The sequence below is a fragment of the Lissotriton vulgaris genome, chromosome 10 (assembly GCF_964263255.1).
Source record: "Lissotriton vulgaris chromosome 10, aLisVul1.2, whole genome shotgun sequence".
Classification (NCBI taxonomy): domain Eukaryota; kingdom Metazoa; phylum Chordata; class Amphibia; order Caudata; family Salamandridae; genus Lissotriton; species Lissotriton vulgaris.
The window spans coordinates 363,430,764-363,452,574 of record NC_141698.1 but is presented as its reverse complement, the minus strand read 5'-3'; the positions used below and the strand labels follow the sequence as shown (position 1 = coordinate 363,452,574).

General features: G+C 45.4%; 1 protein-coding gene across 1 annotated transcript in view; it reads right to left on the bottom strand.

Annotated features, from left to right (window-relative positions):
• The window catches only part of LOC147685259 (nmrA-like family domain-containing protein 1), a 58,556-nt gene that overhangs the window by 24,787 nt on the left and 11,958 nt on the right, over window positions 1-21,811 (bottom strand). Inside the window, exon 4 of the mRNA XM_086941152.1 lies at window positions 21,348-21,538. Within this exon, the coding sequence (XP_086797278.1) occupies window positions 21,348-21,538 (191 nt within the window). The remainder of the gene's footprint in view (window positions 1-21,347; window positions 21,539-21,811) is intronic.

The window sequence follows — 21,811 nt, the reverse complement described above, 5'->3', positions numbered from 1 at the left end:
GAATACCCACAGGGGGTCCTACCAGAGAGGCACCTCTGTCCTCTCCTCGAGCCTCTGGACCTACACGACCTCCAGGCTCAGTGTAGAAGAGGGCCCTGGAATGCATCACCACTGGACTGTAAGTGGAGATTTCTTGTCGTGCATCTTAAGTAGCAACCCCAGACCCTGTGCGCTTAAGAGTCTAGGCAGGTGGTTTGGTCGGTTAGTCCAGTGTTCCAGCACAGTCCAAGTGAACAATGTTCAGTTCTCGTCTACTTCAGCTGGAATGTCTTCTCTCCCATTTTGGTCATTACCTCCGCAGCGTGGTCTTCTAAGGGAGCGTAAATATTACTCTACTTTGTGCGGGTCAGTGAAGAAACGCTGTTTACCCGGATGTGTCAAGCGTAGGCGTGCCGGGTACAGTAAGCCATAGTCAATGAGCTCTGCACGTAGCTTCTTTTTAACTTCGATGAACTTGCGGCGCTCTTCTTGTACTATCGGGGTATATGGAAAACTGCACTCCTTTATAGGTCAGCTGTTGCTTGGTGCGTGCCACCCGGAGGCCACATCCCGATCGCGATAATTAAGCAGGCGTGCGATAATAGTCCTCGGTGGTGTTCCAGGCTTCGGTCGCGGCCCAAGGAAGCAGTGCGCTCGTTCCACAATAAATTGCGTAGAGAAGGCCTATTCCCCAATGGAGTCTGAGCATGTTTTTAACATAGTCCTACATACACCCTGTGTCTGGATTACGGAATGCCCGTTACGCGGATGTTGTTGGGTCTGCTACGAGCTTCCAAATCTTCGTTTTTCGCAGCAATTACACAGAGGAGTTTATCCATTCTCGCTAGTTGAGTGGCATGGGAAGCAGTGGCATCATCGTTATCTGAGATAAGTCGTTCAGTCTCATATAGCTGCTCTTCCGTGTTGATCAACCTTGTGAACCATTGCATCCATTCTGGAAGACATGCAGTCCACCTTGTCCACTATCGTAGCTAAGCCTTGCCGCATTTCTTGGAGAAGTTGCCGCATATCAAGATCCGCTGAGGTCTCAGTCGTACTCGGTCTAGCAGAGTCTTCTGGAGCACGGCCAGCGGCGTTAGTCTTAAGGCCTCTTTTTGCCGTGTGGTACAAGGAGAGTTTAGGCTGGCGGGTGTCTGGTTTGCCCATAGTGTCCAGGGGCATAGGTCGCGTGCTGTATCATGGGGCAGTGCTGGGCTTTGCACGTGGACCAGCTGTCTCCACGTAGCGTGGTCTTCTAGGTCTACGATGGCTTTAGGGAGTATCTCAAGTTTGTACCGTTGATGCGCGGCTGGAATGGAGGGGGTGGGGACCCTTTTATAATCAGTTATCCAGATGTGGCGTCGTGCAGTCACGTACGTCTTTACGTTCGCCTGTATTAGTGGGAGTTCACCCTCAGCTATGTCAGCCATACACTGAAATGCCGTAATCTGTGGGGTTAATATGCGTGGCTCCCCAAGTGTCCGTTTTAGTGTCTCGCTATAGCCCCACAAACCCACCATGGTGCGGTCAGGCTATTGGTTGGAGCGTGCTTTGTGGTGAGTTTCACACTATTGGGTGCCAATAAGCGCTACTTACAGCAAGGCTTGCCAGGCGTAGTCATTGTTCCCCTATCCACATGATGTGTGCACCAGTCGAGGCCAGGGTGCAGCAAGGGCTGGCCACAGGTGTTCAACAAGTCGTAACCGGTGTGAAGGTCGGGCGGTCCCGCTCCGCATCTATAGTGCCTCAGGCCCTGTGTCATGCAGTCCAGAGGGCTCCCAGTCAAGCCTGGCCATATCCAGTAACACAGCTAGTTGTTGGTTGTTAATAGCGTGTGTCTAGCTATTAACATCCAGCCTCACACCCATCTCTGGTAGCACTCAGAGAACCAGCAAAGTCCAATATGACCGCCCTTCAGATTAGGATTACTAACCTCGATGGTGAGGTGTCGCCGAGTGAAGCGGGCGATCCTTGGTGCACCAAGCGTGACAGTCGCAGTAATATAGCAGTTTCCCAACCTAGGGGTAAACACCGCTGCTCTTCGGTGCCGTCGGATTCAAGGAGCGGCGCGTTCCCCTTCCAGCACACGCCAGGCGCTCAGCCTCCTAGCTGCAGGTGTTATGCTCCTGGGCAATAGAGATTTCCAGCCCGGACCTTCCGCTGGAAGAAGGCACCTTCGTCCGTGGCTGCCCAGCCTCTCCCCGCAAGTTCAATATATTTAGGCAGTGTAGCCTGTCCGCGCCCTCACCTCACGGGACAGCCACGTCTGTGCATCAGAGTGAGTCTTGCCCAGCGTGGCCCACTCTCGTGACAGGCCTCGGTGTTTCCTGCAGTCTGTCAGCCGCTGCGGGGGGACCGGCAGTGCCAGCGCCGTCCTCAGGCAGGTGTTCACTGGCACAAATCTCGGGAATGCCTCCTTTGATTTTCACCAAACTTTCGCCAAGGGTGGGGGTCACCATATGCCACAATTCAGCAATGTTTGGACCAGCAAAAGTCCAGGTCTGTTAGGATAAATGTCGGATCAGGATTCCAGGAAGCAGGAGCCTCACCAGTCGGCGGCCATTCTGCTTGCGCGCCCTCTAGTGCCCCCCTTTCTTACTTCCATTAGAGTAGTCTGTGAGACAGGTGCCCGATTAAGTCCTTGGACCTCTGCATCCCAACCGACGCAGCGGACACCCCTAGCGCAAAACGCCACTGGGTATATGTTATATGCATGACAATGGTGTTAACACGCCTTTGCATCTCATGCTACCAGCTCCTAAGCCCAACGGATTGCCACCCTGTATGGACTACACGTAATGCTTAAATGTCAATTGTACGAGTGTGTGAAAAACCCAATAAAAACACTTTTATAAAAAATGTGATGGCTGGAATGTGCGAATAATCAGCTACTGGTGATCGCCAGAGGAGTTTTGTAAAGCAGTACTACAAAATAATGCAGTAAAAAAAAAAAAACTGGTTCAAGTAAAAAAGACAAATAAAGAATAAAGGAGATTGACCAAGGAATTTTAACACCTTTACTGTAAGTCAGAACACACAAAATAGCACATACTGGGTAAAATGTTTGTAAGGTGTTGGATTGAAATCTGTAATTTTTGACTTGCAAAACTATTTCAATTATGTCAAGCAGTGCAAGCCAGATAAACTGAGGGGCCAGACTCATAACCAAAGTGGCTAAGAATACTTTTTTGGTTAAGGAGCTCCAGGAACCCCTTCGACCCTCTAAACCAGAGGTCTTTAAACTTCTGGGTGCCGAGACCCCCCTGTCAACTTTCAGTCGTAAGGACCCCCTCCTGACAAACATTTCTAAACCTGTAGGCAGAGCTTCTGGAATTTAGGAGGCAGGTGAGGACCAAATTACATGAAAGGCTTGACTAAATTGTGAGAGGAAAATGTAAATAATGTTATGTGATGCCACGTTAGTTTGGGATAGAATTGCTTCATTATTTTGACATTTTTTTGTACACAACAACAGAGGAAAGATTTCACCCCATCAGTACCAGTTTATAACCAAAATACAGCAATTAACATCAGAAATATGTCTAGTCAACCTTTGTGATGGGCCTTCCACTCTGCAGGAATACGTGCTGCCACATTAGAAGTTCACCTGGCCCTGGCCGGGAGCAGCAGGGGTCACTAAAACCCTGGCGGTCTTGTGCAGAGTTAAGCAATTTACGCATGCCATTTTCCTCTCACCCCCTTTCTTCCATCCCTCTCTCCTCTCCCAACCCCGTATTCCTCTCATATTGCCGGCATTTTATTTCACCTTTTTTACATCTTCTGAACTCTCCCCATTAAACTTCACTTCACCCTTAATCACCTCTTGCCATTCTGTATTTTCACTGCCCTCATCTCTAACAGTTTCTCGCATTTATCTCATGGCCTCTCTGGCCCGTCACCTCCCGTGCCCATCTGCACTTCTCATTCACCTCAAGTCTCTCCATTCAAATTGTTGTCTATTTGTATCTTACACCTCTCCAGTCCCCCTATTCATCTTTCACATCTCCCCTTTGTTCTTCCACACCTTCTTGAACAAATGTCCCTCTCCCATGTTACCTCAGCACCAGTGCTTAATTAGAGCAGGTGGTTTCCGGTGCTCCGCACTGGCACCTAATTGTGCACACAGGCACTATGACCGTCTGCCACATGGTGGCTGTCTGTAATTTAGAGTTGAGCAGAACAGCTGTTTATTAATTCAATATACATTAAAAACGATTAACTCCTGACATCCATGCCATTCTTATAGCTTTGGGGGCTTGAAATAGTCACACTTGTACAGTGTTATGGTTGGTAGTTGCATAGGTATTGTCATTGGCCGCACAGTCAAGGGGTGGGTGGTTAAAGTTGCATGGGCACCAACAATGCACCTCATCTCTCTGAAGCACCTTTCTGACAAACATGTATTTTATAGTGCTATGCATAGTTTACTCCCACTCCATTCTGTGATCTGCACAGTACATATTCTTTGGAGCAGGCACATTAACCCTCTGCACTCTGGTTGAGAAGAGTGCCCATGTGAGTGCACGGTGAGCGATGCAACAGTATGAGAGTAGGGAAAGAGCAGTGAATGCAGGGTGAGTGAGGTTGCCATATGAATTTGGGTGTGGATAGAAGTGCAGAGTGGGATGAATGAATGCATGGTTAATGATGGGCTTGTTTGAGCGAGTTGCAAATTGAGCAGTGAGGCGGCAGGTGAATGAGGTGTCACAAGAGTGCAGGATGAGTGCAGATGAGTAGTGTGACTGCATGCTGAGGTACAGGGGGAACAACGCAAGTGCAATGTGATTGCAGAGTGATCACTGTGTGCAGGGTGAGGGTGAATGATGCGAGTGCATGGTGATTAGTGAGAGTGCATTGTGATCGCTGTGAGTGCAGGGTGAGCAAGAAAGTGAAGTGCGAGAATGAGAAGTGAGTTCTCTGAATGCAGGGTGCATTTCCAGACACTTTAAGTAACTTCACATAATATTGACAGCGGCGTAGGGTTTAAGATACAAGTTAAACTATTGCTATTATGACATTAATCAGGGATCGAGGGTGGAGGAAATAAATAATATGCTGATCTTGCAACATACTTCCAGTCCTATGGTTAAGGTTGCCTGCTCATTATTTTGATGTCCCAGACGGTACAAAAATAAGCAGTCACCTAAAGCTGTATATTTCAGCACTCATCAGTGCATACTTAGAACAGCTAATCCAAATAGAAAGCACATTTAAGTGTGTTCTAGGGCTGCCTGGAACAAAGAGAAAAATCACATTACGAATGTATTTATGCGTTTTATATAGCGCAGACTTTGCCCGAAGGTGTCAAAGCGCTTCACAATAGGAACAGTAATGTTACAGGAGGATAAAATTACAAAAGCAAACGTTAAGTTACAAGAGACAAAAGTGACAATAGTGAGCAACCAAAATACAAGAGGTAGCAAACAGTACATTACAAGAGGAAAAAGTGATGTGTGCAAGTTACAAAAGCGTACAAAGAACAAGTAGAGGTATAATACTGTAATAAATGGTAGACACTCAAACACAAGAAGTAACGTTACGTAGGCAATGGTGACACTTGTGCAAGTATATGAAGCAAACAAAATGTGAGAGGTAGCAAACAGTGTGTTACAAGAGAAATGGCTGGTATTTTTTTCTTCTGGCAACCCTATTTTTTATCTCTTTTTCATGAAATGCATTCTCACACTATTGCAGTAAATGTAAAATACAAATGTAAGGAAAAGGCTGAGTTGGGGCCCAGGGGATACTGGAACTATAAAAAAAAACTAAGCCTCAGTAACCAGTTTTCAAAAGGTATGTAAATATGCAAATGGTAGTTAACGACCTGTGAAACTCAGGGGTGCCGGGTTGTGCTGGAGATTAGACTGCAGAAACACAGCCCAGCGGAGCTCACAGCAGCTCGAACTGAGACACTACGGGGGAGGGGGGGCTGAATCCCTGTATTCAGATGGGCCCGGGCAGAAGTGTGATCGGAAATGCGCGACCCCCTTTCCATCACTCCACGGCCCCCCTGGGGGTCGCGCCCCACACTTTGAAGACCCCTGCTCTAAACCAATTTAGCCAAATTTACATCAAAAGAATTTCAGCAACTTCTGCAGAAACCAACTCACAAAAGAAACTCACCGATTTATTTCTTGTGAATTACAGTTAATGCGCCTTCTGGAAAAAAGTGATCATGGACACAGGAGTTTGCAAAATCTGACCTGCATTACCCTCAGTGTTATTGGTAGTAATAAACTACAAAATTGCACCATTCTATTGGTATTGCCACTTATTAAATTGTACCGTAATTCAAAATATCTTTCATTTTTTAGATTTTCAAATTAAAACTAATGCTTGTAAAATAGCAAATACAAGAGATTTAAAAAATCTAACTAATAGTTCAGAAATGCTTCCTTCCAAGAAGGAGAATTTCCACTTAAATTTATAGTCAATTTCCAGAAAAGAGAACCCATATCTGAAGCTCGTTTAAAATATAGAAAAAAAAAATAGAATAAATGTATTATTGAGCAGCCAAGATGGATTTAAGCACACTTAATAGCTAATCTAACTAGGTCTGATAACAGTCATGAAGACAAATCTCAATAAGTCACTTAAGGTTAATCAGACACCCATTACTGTATTCTAAAAAGCAATTAAAATAAAGTACGTAACTCAAATAGAACTGCAGACTTGTACTTTTAGAGCTTAGTTACATTTAGGATGCAATTGTGGTGTCAGGATCAGTTACTAAACTATATCCAAATCAGATGTATTTATTATGATAAGATATTGTTTTGCAGTGCAGGTGTCAGAATTCAGTGCTGTATCCAAGCTGAGTGGCATTTTCAAAACTATGAAAATTTATTATGATCCAAGGTTTTCAAAAAAGGATTCTCCGGTAATAGGCCTGGTTGTCCTGTACTAATACTGCTGTTTTTCAATGGGCTGCTTCGAAACATTTTGGACATGTCCAGTGACAATCGTGAACCCCCGACAGTCAGGGCAAGCCTACAGGAGCTGCCTCAAAGAGAAGTCAAGGGCGTAGCATGTTACAGAGCACTCAAGACTGAGCCCTGTTTAGCAGGTTTCTGGCTACAGCAATAGTCAAAAGTCCAGCAAGACACAGACCAAAACATACAACGAATGTGTAAGAGGAGGGAGATTCATGCAAGAGGGTGAGGTTTCATGGGAAAATAGTTCTGTGGAATCTTGCAATAACAGGCCACAGACCTATAGCAGTATCGAACTGGCATCCAAAGCCCACCAGCTTAAGAGGTATCAAAGGTGACGTGGTGACCGTGGGAAAGAAAAGGGTAACATTTTGAAAGATCTGCCCAAAGAATCGAGGTCTGCATCTTTCAATTGCGATAGGCGAGGGCTCCTGGTTAATCTCCTACAGAAGTGGCTCATACCTATAAATGATGGTGGTCTTCATTCAATTACTCAAAACCTCTTGCCAACAACTCCTTTGGAAAAGAACTAGATGGCTTCGAGTGAAGTCTGTCCATGAACTGCAAATTGAAAGGTATATGCATGCTTAAGATTTAGCCCCTCCCCAGAAGCAGGGTAATGGGGAGAGCAGCAGATCATCCGAAACCCCAAATAAATTAGGTAAGCTGGTGCTAAAGAAGAGCTAAGAAATGGTCACCTGTCCAAGCTAACAATATTCCTCGATGACCCGATTAGCGGATCTTAATTACAAAAGAGATGGGGTGGCAGTGTTGGAACCCAAATTGAGACCATAAACCCCCTCCACTTCTAAAAAGAGGAGGCATATTGTGTTTGAAGCTGCAGAAAAAAGGTAAAGTGACTTTACAGGTCTTATGAGTTTGTAATTGGTCAATACCATAAAGGTTAGACAGAACATGATCAGTAGATATAGACTTTGTACAGATCTTCATCCTTCGAGTGGTGTAATGTCACCTAAGTAGTCACCTAAGTTGTGGATCGCAACTTACTTTGTCAGACACTGAATTAACATGCAAAGCTCTGTGTTGGGTTCATGTGCTTAACAAAAGCATTGCCTGAAAAAAATAACTATTGTTCCATCTGAAATATCCATTGTATGCAGGTGATATATTTAGTGCTCAAAAGTGTTCAGCAACAAAACCTTTTCACAGACTAAATATTGGCCTAAACTGATCTCTCAATGGATACAAGCCAGCTGCCTGCAGAATAGCAGCCAAAAGAGGAGCTATTCTATTCAGAACATTCAATCAATTAACCAAGATTTGAGCGGCTGGGTGTAATCTCATCTTTACCAAGCCTACAACTCCATCCCATCAAGTTACGCTTGGATTCATTCTACAGAAGGACCAATCACTACATTGCTAGGACCATCACAAAGAAAAATCTATTGTCACCTCTTGCAGTACAAATTATCTACTGTATTCAGTGCCTTATATTGCCTTGAACTCCTCTAAACATCAACCTTCAGTACGAAAAAACAGAAGCCTGGACATAATATTTTAAAAAATAATTTTAATCTGCAAACTGCGGTGGGAGGAGTCAAGCCAGCGACCAAGATGGCCGCTTAGGGACTCTGCTCCACCGACCTCCCTTTCCTGCCACAACATCCTGCCATTAATTCGGAGCCCCAACCCCACACCCATACAGGGGAACTGAAGAGACGCTCGCGGGTGTTGTTTTGGGCCGCCCCCGAGATCCGGCGGCAAAGATATGCAGTCGGGAAGATTGTGGCTTGGTCAGTTCGAAAAGCCGGGGCCTCAGGTGGCAGCGCGTCCGCCTGGAAGGGCATCAACATCGGCCGCCACGGGCATGGTGGGGCCGGCCCGATCTGGAGGAAAGCTGCTATTGGCCCGGGGCATTCGGCGGGCCCCACAGCATGAATGCAGTGGCTGGACTGTGAAGGAGGGACATTGGCACAGGACGACCTGCTCAGCCTGCCTGCGGTGGTGGCGTCACCCAGTGGAGTTACACAGGTACCAGAGGTGGTTTGGAAGCCCATTTAGAAGGGAATATTGGTGTGGCTGACCGGGGCCCTTTTAACGTCTTGTCGGTGGTCAGGTGCTGAAATTGGTCGCCAGGGATGAACCAACGCTGACATCTCATGAAGGTCATCACCGGAGTTCAGACATCCTTGGGGCCAGAAGATGGAGGCCCGAGACAATAAACTTGATACCGTCACAATTGAGGTGGGGCTGATGAGAGTGGATCTCACAAAGGCAAGTGAGAAGGTCAAAACACTGGAACTCAAGACAGCCAGCCTAATAGGCAATGTGAACCTGTTGCAGCAAGAGGTGCGTGATCTTAAGGCCTCAAGAGTTCTTACCGATCGCAAACTGGATGATTATAAAGGAAGGGCAAGGCGCAACAACGTTCGTATACTCTGGGTGCCAGAGTAGTCAGAAGGCCAAACACCTCAAACCTTAAGGTCTTAGTAATTACTTCACGGTTGAACGTGCCCATAGAGTCCCAGGAGGTAGGCCTAGACCGGGGGCGCCCACTCGTCCTAGGATTACAAGGGTTCTGAACTTTCGGGACAGAGATGTGATCCTCCAGGAGGCCCGAGCTGGGGTTCCACTGAGATTTGAAAATTAGACTCCTTCCCGGATTTTACCCAAACTGTACAAATGCAACGTCAAGGCTTCTTGTCTGTGAAAAGGAAATTGATAGATAAGGGTATAAAATATGCTATCATGTTTCCAGACCGCCTCCAGGTGTCTGCCCGAGGGCCCTCCTCTGTTTTCTACTTTTAGTTAATTGTAGAGTAGATTGGGGTGCCAGGCACACTGCTTGTTGGGGATGAGCGTTAGCTATATGCATGGGTGCAGGGTAGGGAGGGTTTAGAGTTGAAGGGTGCTTGGTGTTTCTCTTATGTGTACAAATTTTTCGCATCAGGTGACAGTTTTGCTATTCAATGCTAGCTGTGTGGGGTAAATGTCTCGTACTAATCAGGGATCGGGGATAAGAGTGTTGAGCTGGAATGTCAACGGTCTGGGTGACAAGATCAAGAGAGGGATGGTGAATCAGCTAATTAGAAGACACTCCCCGGAAGTTGCACTAATACAGGAGACGCATCTTGTTGGGAATTGGTGCATGGCCCTCCATAGTGGGGGGATATAAACTAGTAGCACATGCTAGGTTTACATCCGGGTTCTGGGGGGGGGGGGGTTTGGCATCCTCATTAAAAATTCCTTCCCAGTTCGATCTAAAGGCTACATGGTCGGACCAGAGGGGCAGATATGTGGGTGTCTCAGGGCAGGTGGGACGGTTACCCTTCTATCCATATATTTACCACTGGGCCTTCAATCCGACACTATTAAATATTTGAGTGCGGTCTTTCCAACACTGCCCCTGGGTCTCCTGGTACTAGGGGGGAGATTTCAACGCTGTGCTTCGTGAGGGAGTGGATAGGTTCCCGGCGCGTATTCATAAGCAATCACAGAAGTGGCTCCCTGACTTTCTTGAATCGCTGGGGTTAGTAGATCGCTGGAGAGTGCGTAACCCGACCCAGAGACACTTCACTCATATCCGCCGCACATAATAGCATGTCTAGATTAGACTACCAACTGGTGCCGGCGGCTATTGCAGACACAATTAGAGAAGCAAGATACCTGGGGAGGGGTATTTCAGATTATTCCCAGATGTGGTTACAGGTCGAGATCGGGCAATCATTGGTTAGCAGAGTGGCTCCGATTAATGCATGGCACTTGAAGGGCCCGGCCACAAAGAAGATGAGATATGCCAAATTTCGGAACACTATTTTCAGGAAAATGTGGGCACAGTCGACTCAGCACAGTCTCTGTGGGAGGCATATAAAATAGTACTGCGGGGTGAGGTCCTCCTTGATTGCAGGCATAGGTAACCAGGGTGGAGGCGGAAGTTGTGGAGTTTGAGAAATGGGTGGCTGAGACTGCTGCTCTGGAAGACCCGAATCTGTTGAAATTGAAACAAGATGAACACAAGGGCCTCTCCAGGGAAAAGGCAGTCTCTCATAATGACATACAAAGTCAAGTATACGAGCATGGGGATAAGGCTGGTAAGATAATTGCTTGGTTAGAACGTCGAGAGCAGGCCTCTCATATGGTGTCTGACCTAGAAGGGTCTGGATCGGATAGCATCACGGATCCGCAGGCAGTAGCAGACACCTTCTCCGAGTATTATAAAGTATATACCTCGGCGAATGGTTTTACAGAGACCGAGAATGGAGACATGATCAGAGATATAGCTATGAGGAGCCTCTCCGAAGACAATAGAAAATATTTAGACTCATCCATCATGGATGATTAAATTGCGCAAGCAATTAGAAGCATAAAGTCTGGGAAGGAAACAGGTCGGAATGGAGTGCCTATAAAGCTATATAAATTGAATGCCCATAAAATTGCTCCGCATAAACGCATAAACGTGCCATATTTCTAGAAAGTAGAGAGTTGGGACAACTCCCATACGACCAGCGGGTGGCGAATATTGTAGTTATTCATAAGACGGGCTAAACTAGGACGTCCCCTTCCTCATATCGACCCATCTCACTCCTCAATGCTGAGCCCAAGATATTGGCGAAGTTACTCGCCACTAGGTTGGTCAAGCTCATTACAACCCTAATACACCCGATCAATCTGGCTTCATGCCGAGTCGTAACACAGCCCTGAACCTGCGGAGACCCCACAGGATTTTGGGTGGCTCCCGGAAAATACTGGAACTGGCGGTCTTGGTGTCCTTGGATGTCACTATGGTATTTGATAGGGTTGAATGGGCTTATCTGTTTGCGGTTTGGACTAAGATGGGCTTTGGCTCGGAATTTATCGGATGGGTTCGATTGTTGTATGTCGCTCCTTTGGCCAGGGTGATCGTAAATAATTGTAAATCAGCTGATTTTGCCCTTGGGAGGGGCACAAGACAGGGATGTCCATTGTCCCCTCTTACTTTCGCACTGGCGAAAGAGCCACTGGTGGCATGGATCTGATGGGACCGGTCGATACGTGGCTTGCAGTGGACACCGGAGTGGGAAGATAAAATCTCGCACTACGGGGACGATATCCTGTTATATCTCACTAACCCCAAGGCATCCTTGAGTTATTTCTTGGATGTCCTGACTATATTTAGTAGGTACTCCGGGTTTGCAATAAACTGGATGAAGTCGGTAATGTTTGTTATAACGGGTGTGCTGCCCGTGATCCAACAGTCATGCCCTATAAAGATCGAACTGGTGGGATTTAAGTATCTTGGCATGTATGTAACACTAGACCCGTAGGCGAGATATGCTAATAACTTGGAACCCCCTTTGGGTCGGCTCAGAAAACATGTGGAACGTTGGAGGGCTCTCCCCCTGTCATTACTGTCGCAGGGATTCTGCTCCTACACAGAACTGTGCATAGAGACTTGGAACCTCAGTGTAGTAGGGTGTGCCAAAACTCGCCTTCGTATCCAAAATCCCCTACCAAATTAGCAATCAGTATCTGAATGGTTCTTACACCCCCAATGATGAGACAACCCAGAACATGAACTTAGAACACCTCAGGTCACGTGGAACACATGAACACTTTCGTTATACTATCATACCAGTCCAGAAACAGGAGTAAATGAGGACACGTGCAAGTTTGAATTGTTTATTTCTAATGCAGTGTTCGAGCGCGGTATCTTGGCTAATACAAGCAAACATTATAAGCACCAAGGTTCAGCATATTTACTATTTCATAAAATACAAAGGGTGAAAGCATGTTAAAATGCTAAAGGGAAAAGGTCTAAATAGAACCTCAGTCTTACCCTCCCTTGCTAGTATATTATATTATAGAAGGTCTCTTTGGGTTTTAGAAGGGCGGCCCCATACCTCTGGTCTTAGTAGAAAGGGATCACATCTTCAACACCAGTTCTCTGCATGCGAATGTTCATCAAGTACGTGTGCATGCTCTGCGCCGTGCATTATTAAACGCGCCAAAAGCCAGCGTTGGCCACAGCTGCCTATGTGTTATGTCTAAGACGTGCGCTGATCAGACCGAACAACCGCTGTGTTGAAATAACCTTGAAGGCCTCAGCACTCACTGTTCAGACATAGCTTACCAAGCAACGCTGATACTATGGGAAAACATTCTCGTGTGAAGCAAAATATTCCACTAGGCTCAAAGCATTAATAAAAATATGTGCTGTGTGCAAAAGCAGCAGAGGTAAAATGGCATTTAAACCTCTAATAAGCTCATGCTAACTTAACACAGTGCAAAGGCAAAGCCTATCTACATGACATTACTTGGCAGGACGGTGTTGTTCAAGATGGCCTTGCCTCTGTTCCTATACATACTTCAAAACACTATGGATCCATTGCCTGTTGCTTACTTCAGGGAGATTGAGACACTCCAACTGCAACTTCTTTAGGACGGCAGGGCCCCCATAGCATTTGGCAAGCTGACTCTCCCGTGATATGATGGAGGCATTGGTCTTCCAGACTTGAAGCGATACTACTGGGCCTCTGACCTTGCAGTGGTGAATCATGATTTATGGCCTCCCAGGGGACCCAGGCTATGCTATGGGCTGGACAGGCACCAGGTGGGGATATTGTTAAAGCTTTATATGCCAAACCGGGAAAGTTCACGTTGGCGGGCCAGACAGCGCATGCGGTGCATGTCTGGCACGCGGCTACCAGAGGTTTGGGAGGGGAACTGACAATGGCCACCCCCCTGTTTAGCTCGGAGAGGCTAGGGAGCTTGTGGAAGTCTAGGGGGGTTCGATAAGTGGGACCTTACCGGAATTAGTCAGATTAAAGATGTATGGGGAAGGGCTGTGTACAGACTTTCGAATCTCTCCAAAAATACATCCTACATGAAAATGAACACTTTCGGTATCGGCAGATCAGGCATGTCCTTCTCGCTCGCATACCTAGAGGCACGGAGCTTTCAGAGGCTTCCCCCCTTGAGGACAGAGTGCCTGACGGTCACCTCTCAGAAAAAACAATTTCCCTAAACTATAGGAAGCTTGTAAATAATATGGAGGACCCACTTGGGAGCATTAGAACAGAGTGGGGAGCGGAACGATTGGAGTTGGATGATGAAGATTGGGTGGAGGCCATCTCCTACCCCATAGTGGTTGCGGTTCAGATTAGGCTTAGGTTGGTACAACTTAAGATCTTACATAGATCATATATAACAGGGCCTAGACTGATGCACATGGGGAGAGCGACGAGCGGAGACTGTAGGAGAGGTTGTGGAGAACTGGGCACTTTCATGCATATCCTATGGCACTGTGATACAAAATTGGATGAAAATACAGGATGCGATTACAGAAGTGTTGGGGGCGGAAATATGACCGGAAGCCCGGAGATGTATATTGAATATATGGGAACCCACGGATTTGAATGGATATCAGAAACAGTGTGTGACATTGGAGTGTATGGTGGCAAAGCGTAACATTGCTCAATTGTGGGGAGCCAGCCGGTCACCCCAACATACCAAGTGGGCCCAGGATCTAGACTGGCGTATGTTTAGGGAGAGGGTGTGTATGTGACATGGGGTTGTCCGAAGTGGGGGAAGGTCTGGGGGGCCTGGAATGGTCACCGTGGATGTGTGTACACCCCCGTCAAGACAAATAAAAGTAAACACAGGAATCCCGGTGATCCCCAAAAATGTTGCATATTGTAATTTATCATTCTGTATGAATGACAATTCAAACCTTGCAATGATGTTATATGTTGCTCACCTGATGCTATTGTTTTGTTTGTTCTTTTCTTAATAAAAAGAATTTTTAAAAATCTGCTAACTGCAAGACATTTAAAAAATTCACTGTAGGGCTGAAATGAACGACCATGTCCCTGGGGCACCGCCAGCACTTCGCAGGCTCCATGTCAAGGACAGTAAAAAATGTAAATGGTCATTGCAATGCCTTTTCCTCAAAGGCATAAGGCAATCGGGTGTTACGGGCCAGGAGCTTGGGTCGGTACTGAGGTTTATAAATGAAATACCATTGCACGCCGATAGGATAACCAAATTATTCTTGTTGGGGTTACTGACTACTTTATGGCCCTGGATCTTATAAATGTTCAATTGCAGTTCAGCTATTAAAGCTTTCGGTGAGAAGGTTGTCACCCACTCATCAAAACGCTGAAGTTTCAGATTCGGAACTGAAAGTACTGGATATGTGATACAACTGTTTTGGTATCAAGGAACCGGGCCCAACAAATTGAACGTGGCACTAATAGCAGTGTTTGAAAGAAATGACTGTGTGCCTCTGGCACCAGAAATGAGATCGATATGGCCATGGGCAGCACCAGAGATGAAGGAAGTATCTCTAGTTCCGTGCCCCAAGAGAGGAGTCTTCTCCAGGCAAGGTGGGCGGTAGGAATCTCACGGGACTATGTGATATCCTTCCATGATGGATGAGGCTTCAGCCAAGCATCTTTGCAGGAGGAAGAAGGGATGAAAGATAACAATTTATAAGCAGAAGTCAGTCAATTTTGAACTGCTGGTGGTTTTCAGTTTAGAACAGGAGACAGCATTTCGGGTCAGATGTGCTACAATGTTGCAGTTGGAAACCCTCTGATTTGGAAAAATCATGCAACTGCAAAATCCTTTATGTATGAATTCTATTTTGGGATTTTAAAATGTTTCCAAAATCCCAAAACTGGGCTGGCAAACCATAACAAATCGCAATTTAAAATGGATATGAAAGGGATTTTCCTTACAGATTGTTTTCTGAATCTGGGACCACTGCCTGCTCCCCATGAAGTTCTGATATAGACGGAGAAGATTAAATAAAAAGATAGTGTTGGAACACATTCACAAGGAAGGTGTCCTATAGTCTTGCAGGCTACCATTCCAGTAATTGGAGCCAATCATAGGGGGGTATCGTAAATCGAGATCTGCCTAATGAATATTAATTATGCAATTTGTTCTGCGAATCTATCCCCTCCCCCTGCAAGTCCCCATTTTGTAAACCCACCCACGTTGCAGAGTTTAGAGGTCCACCGCTCTAGCCAGAAGGCTAAACCCTCTCCCCTTTAACTCACCTCCACCTTCTGTGGTTTCTAAAGCCCTGGTTCTCCTCCCACTTTCCCTTGTTTATAACCCACCCTCCGTTTCACCCACCACCCCCTTTTCCATTATACTTGGTTTCTCTCCGGCCTCCATCCCTAGGTGCGCATTTGTGCATTTTGAGAAAACCAAATAAGAAATTTTGCTACAAACTGGTTCAGAATGAAAACATACAGCGTAATGATTCAATTGGAACACAACTCACACTTGATTGCTTCGCGTCACAGCACACATTTTTTTCTGGCTTTGACTGGAGTTTTAACAGTCGCAAAAGATTTTAAGGTGCATGCTGTTTGCATGTTTAATTTATCAAAAAAATAAGAACTGACTTCAAGGAATTCATAAATATCTGCATTGTGTTGCAACTCCGGATACATAATTATGATTGGATAATAAAAGGTTTTTTTAAAGGTGCACGTTTTACTTTTTGCACATTGCATCTTAATATCTCTGGATCTCAGTTTTGAGGGTTCAGTTTGCTCAGTGAGCGCGCCTGCATCCGGTTTGCTTGATTAAAGTGGAAGGACTTCACTGGTTAATCTGTGGGTACAAGGCACAGCTGAATATCATCAATATTGTGATGCATGGCAAACTAGTTTCCTTGAAGGACACACAAAATTTACCAACTTAGAGGACACAGACAAGAAGCCTGGGCCAAAATTCTGCTCTGTTAACATTTTGAAGCCCTCTCCTAATCAGGGACAAGTGCTTTAGGTCCCTTTCCCTTAGTTCTTGCAGGTAGTCCGAGTCACCACCAGATTGAACTGGCCATGATCAGCATGTATATTGGCCCTGACTGATCCAAGCAGAAAGGCACCATTTCTAGGAGACTGAGACATAGGGAATGGGTGTGGAAATAGAGGGAGCATAGCTTTAGAAAGCTTTGAAGAAGATTCTTATTCTAAAATCGCATGCCTACTACACAAGTTGTTCTTTGGAAATGCCCCAAATATTTAATTCCAAATATGTTTTTATTGCAGGTCGCCCCAAACATAAGAGCAAATGGACAATGACTTCTGCCATCAGCCTGCTGAAAATGGCTACCATGAAGAATGGTTACTTCGTCACATTGTGAAACTCATCCACTAGCTCTTCGTCTGGGCTTCTGCACCTCACATTATGGTACTGTTAAAAAAAGTTGCTAATCTACTCTCAACTGCCAGCCAATCACCACCAATTTTAAGCAGCATGCAACAGCTGGCCAGATGTATGCGCCATACAAATGTGCTTATGTACACCTGTAAAAATTGTATTACCAAAATAAAAGCCTTACGGATGCAACATGCAGTCTCCAAACATAACTGACAGTGGAAGGCCTGACCAATGCCCTGCCAACAGGAACAAGTATTTGCAATGCAATAGGTCTTGCATTTATGCGAGTTTAAGCTATTGGCATTGTAAATGACAGTGCCTTTTATTTCCGTTTTAAAAACAACAAAAATGGCTTTGTTATTTGAGATGTCAATACCTTAAACTCGCGTAAATGCGAGACCTATTGCATTGCAAATGCTTGTTTATTTAATTTAGCAGAAACTGAAGCCATTTAGTGTTAACTCTGAAGCAGAACTAATGTGGGCTCTGGAATAGAAGAGAATGGTTGCGTAAGTGCACTGCCAGTTCAGATAGGCTATGCTCTTAAGGTATTACCGCAGATTCTCTTTCAGCTGTGGAGTATTATTATGCCATCACTTGAACAGACCCCTGGAAACCCCAATTTTTCACTACAGGAGATGCAAAGATGCGCTACTGCAATCCAATTCAGATCAGACGGCACAGCAGGTGAAATTCAGGAGATTGCTTGTAGCAGCGTTTGTAGCTTTGTTGGTATGACGGAGAGGGAGAGAGGTCAAACGGATCTTTGTTTAAACTACCACCTTCAATACAGGTTTAATTATTTATATTATTTCAAATGTAGGATTTAACTCCTTACTAGAAGGAAAACGCAGCCAGCATTTACACAATTTAAGATTCATACATGTTTTATACAGCGCCTAATACCGCACTTCCGCAGTTTGGCACTTTAAATGACGGGTGCTACTAATACTAGCTTTAATGCTACCGAGTTTAGCGACCTCGGAATCAGTCTTGCCGGAGCTCAAACTGATGGCATACAGATCACTGCACTTCCATCCTGCCACCTTGGAAACAGATGTGAGCAAGGCCAGCGGATGCATGCACTAAAGTGGGTCAATACAAGTTTGCTTCAAACAGCTATTTGGAATTAATAAAGTCTGAACGAGTACGTAATCTCAGGGTCATTATAGATAAGGATCTATCTATGAAAGATCAGGCCAACAAAGTTGCAGCCACCTGTTTTACCATCCTAAGGTGGTTGAGAAAAATCTTTTGGATTTGCCTTCTAACACCCAGAGATCTGTAATGGCGGCCTTGGTGACCTCCAGACTAGACCACGGGAAAGTGCTCTACCTGGGGTCTCCCAGGGCGGTCATGCGCCATCTCCAATTGGTTCAAAATGCTGCTGCACGGCTTCTCTGTGGTTGTCGAAAACGTGATCATATCACTGAGAGTCTCAAGTAGCTTCACTGACTCAATCTTGACAACCGGGTAAAATTCAAGGCACTGTGCTTCATGGACAAGATCAAGATTGGAGTCGCCCCCTCCTATCTTCAGTCCCTCGTTAAACCTTATGTTCCTGCTCGTTCACTTCGTTCTTCCCAACACCTTTTTTGTATTCCTAAGTTCAGACTCTCGAGAATGGGCGGTCGCTCTTTCGCTACCCAAGGACCCAAACTCTGGAATTCTCTTCCCTTGGACTTGCGGATGGAGAAATGTCATATTCTCTTCCGTAGAGCCGTAAAGACCTGGCTTTTTGTCCAATAATTTTCCCCTTGGATTGTATTTTTCTGCAATTGTCTTTCAGCGCCGGGAAACCCTTACGGGTAGCTGTTGCTCTATATAAATGTAATAAATAAAAATAAAATAAAGTACGAGGAATGGAGCATGCGACATGTACTAACAGAAGACCCATCTCACTAACACTGGCAAAGACATTTAGTGCATGCCCACTTACTTTACTTCAGAGAGACTATTCCCAGGTTTACAGATCTAATCCTCTTGAGCGCCTCATGGCTGCAGTAACATTCCAGGACTCCACATTTCAACAGGGAGACAGTTCCAAGAATAGTACAGTGGCTTCTCTGCCTTGTCAGCCATTGAGTGACCAGTTTTGTGCCACATACATTCATTCTTATAACCGGTTGATGGGTTGCACGTGAGGCTCGGTAATTGGCTCTACAATAAACTGATTCTACATGTGGTCTTGCCACTAGCTCTTGGTTACAAGGGTGATTCTAACCCGCAGGTGACCTCAGGGGGGATAATGAAGAATCGCGGGCGCCGTGGCATATAAAACAAGGCACTGGAGAAGGCAAAGGGCAGCGACCCCTGAGCTACAGAGAGCAGATGCTAGACACGGAGTGAGCTGCAGCGGGCAGGACTTTGTTTGGCTGAGGTCGCGGAGGCTACTATTAGGATGATTGGACGCAGCGCCAAGAGTTTGTCATAGATCGGACCGAGGGTCTGGGAAAGGGGGTCCCCTTTTAAGGGGTCTCAGTTTTGGAATTGCAGTGCAGCGTTACTCGATGGACGGGTTTAGGGATCGGATGATTATATGATCGCCTTTTATATGGGCCTCACACACACACTGGCACAAGTAGCTTGTTTACCTTCCGGTCGCCATGAATTTCCAGGTGATTGTCACGGAGCCATGAAGAGAGGCAATGAAAACGAAGAGCGCAAACACAATCCAACACTGCAGGCAGCAGGCAAACACGGCACTGAGGCCTGTCACTGATCCAGGCTTACACAGAGTGTATAATATAGCGATTACGCATACATGTCAACATTTGAAACAAGCATTGGCTGCGCGCGAGGTCAGGAGAAGCGGGAGTTGTGTGCGAGCTCAGCCAATGCTTACAAAAACAAAATCAGCCTGGAGAGCGCCTTGGAAGAGATGCGGGAGGACAGGAGCCCGGTATCGGCTCGCGCATTCACAGACCGGTGTCGGCTCGCGCATTCACAGACCGGTGTGTACCCCCTTGGGGAGCTGCATAGTACAGCATTAACCACAGATGGTAATAACAGGCTTGAGTGTACTGCTGAACTTCCAAGGAAAATTAAAAGAACCCTCTACATAAAGAGTGAGTTAGACTTTGAAGTGGATTAGACAATCATAAATCTACCTTGTATGAAGAAAAACACCACCCTTGGGAATCACTCATCAAAACATGAAAACAATTAAAAGTAAAACTATAAAAAGGTTGTAACAAAAAATAGGCTGTAGCCTCTTCCACAATAGTATACTCAACTGTTAAGTAGCAACTAACACTTGTACTACAAGCAATGTAAAAAACAGTGACGTGGTAAACAGGAGTTGACAATGAGCCACCAAACCTAGTTTTCCAAGAATGCAAACCAGAGAGCTCAAAACCAAGAAACAGAATGGTAATCACATATGGTCAAAAATGTGAGCAAATTCAATGACAGATGCAGATCTAGACAGACTCAAAACCTAGTTGAGGTGTGGGAAGCGGGGTAGACCGGGGCAAGCAGCAGATCCAGAAAGCACCACACTTAAACATTGGCAAATCCAACAGGTCTTGCCAACGAGCGCTATTGGCTTTTGGCAAAGTTTTGTAGCCATGCTGTGCAGCAGCATGGATGCTTTGCAGTGTGGCTAAAACCAATTTTTAGAAACGCTATGACGTAGACAGTAATAATGAGGTTTTTTAAAGTGCATTAGTGCTGGATGCATCAACGGGCAATGGCAGGGCCAATAATCTCAATGGTGATACCCATGGACTATACCAATGCTTGCTAAGTCTGGCAGAACACCGCTATGATCCTGAGCAAATCGGCTATTCTCCCCATGCATTAAATGTTTTTTTAAAATAGATGACATTTGGCAAAAAATCCTACCAAAAGAAGGCAATTGCACCCATGTTGATGCATTAATAATAATACTTTTGGAAGCAGATAACATCTTTTGCCACGATAAACATACAGTTCAAAGGAAAAAAGGGCTTCTTTGAAGTGTGTGTAGCATAGTAAAACATAGCTGCAAATTGTGACGGTTCTACAAGGATAACAAGAAAGTGGAATACAAATAAAGTAGTGCCTCAATTAAAGCGTGATCTGCGGAAGGACAACAATCAAGCTGAAGCAATCAGTACTTGGTCTATGCTCCAACCGGGAAAAAAAAAAAAAAGAGGAATGGAAGCCAGCATGTGATGTCCAATCAGAAGCAAGCAAATGAAAGTGACAATGAAGCAAACATATGTTATGCAATGGGTGGGCTGCAAGCACCTTGCTGTATACATACCTGAAAAAGTACAAACAAGTGTTGCTAGGGAAGCTATGAACAATGGAAAAAAAAGGTGCAAGTCTCACCTTAGCATCCTTGATTTTCTTCCCGGTGAATTTAGTCATGATGGCTGCATACTGTTCAGTAGTCAGTTTCTCCGAGCTGAGTCCAATGTCCCTTCCAATGAACTGTTCTGGGGCCTTCAGGACACCGACTACTACAGGACCAAGATCATCTACAGCTAGCCCATCCATTGGAGTGTCTCCCATTGGTACAGCTAAAAAAACAGGATGGGACACAAAATAAACTAAGCCTGACAGCTATGGTAGCAATAAAATCTCTGGAGGTCATGGGTTTATATTAGGCATTTAGCATTTGAAAGTTGATTACCCAAAGTAATCTGGCTCACTGTGAATAAAGCCGATGGACACGGATATGATTTCATTTTTGATACAATGTTTTTTTAAAAAATATATTTGTTTTTCTTGACAGGATACAAATAAACATAACAATTAAAGCAATTAGAGCGATTCGCCGTTTCATTTGGAAT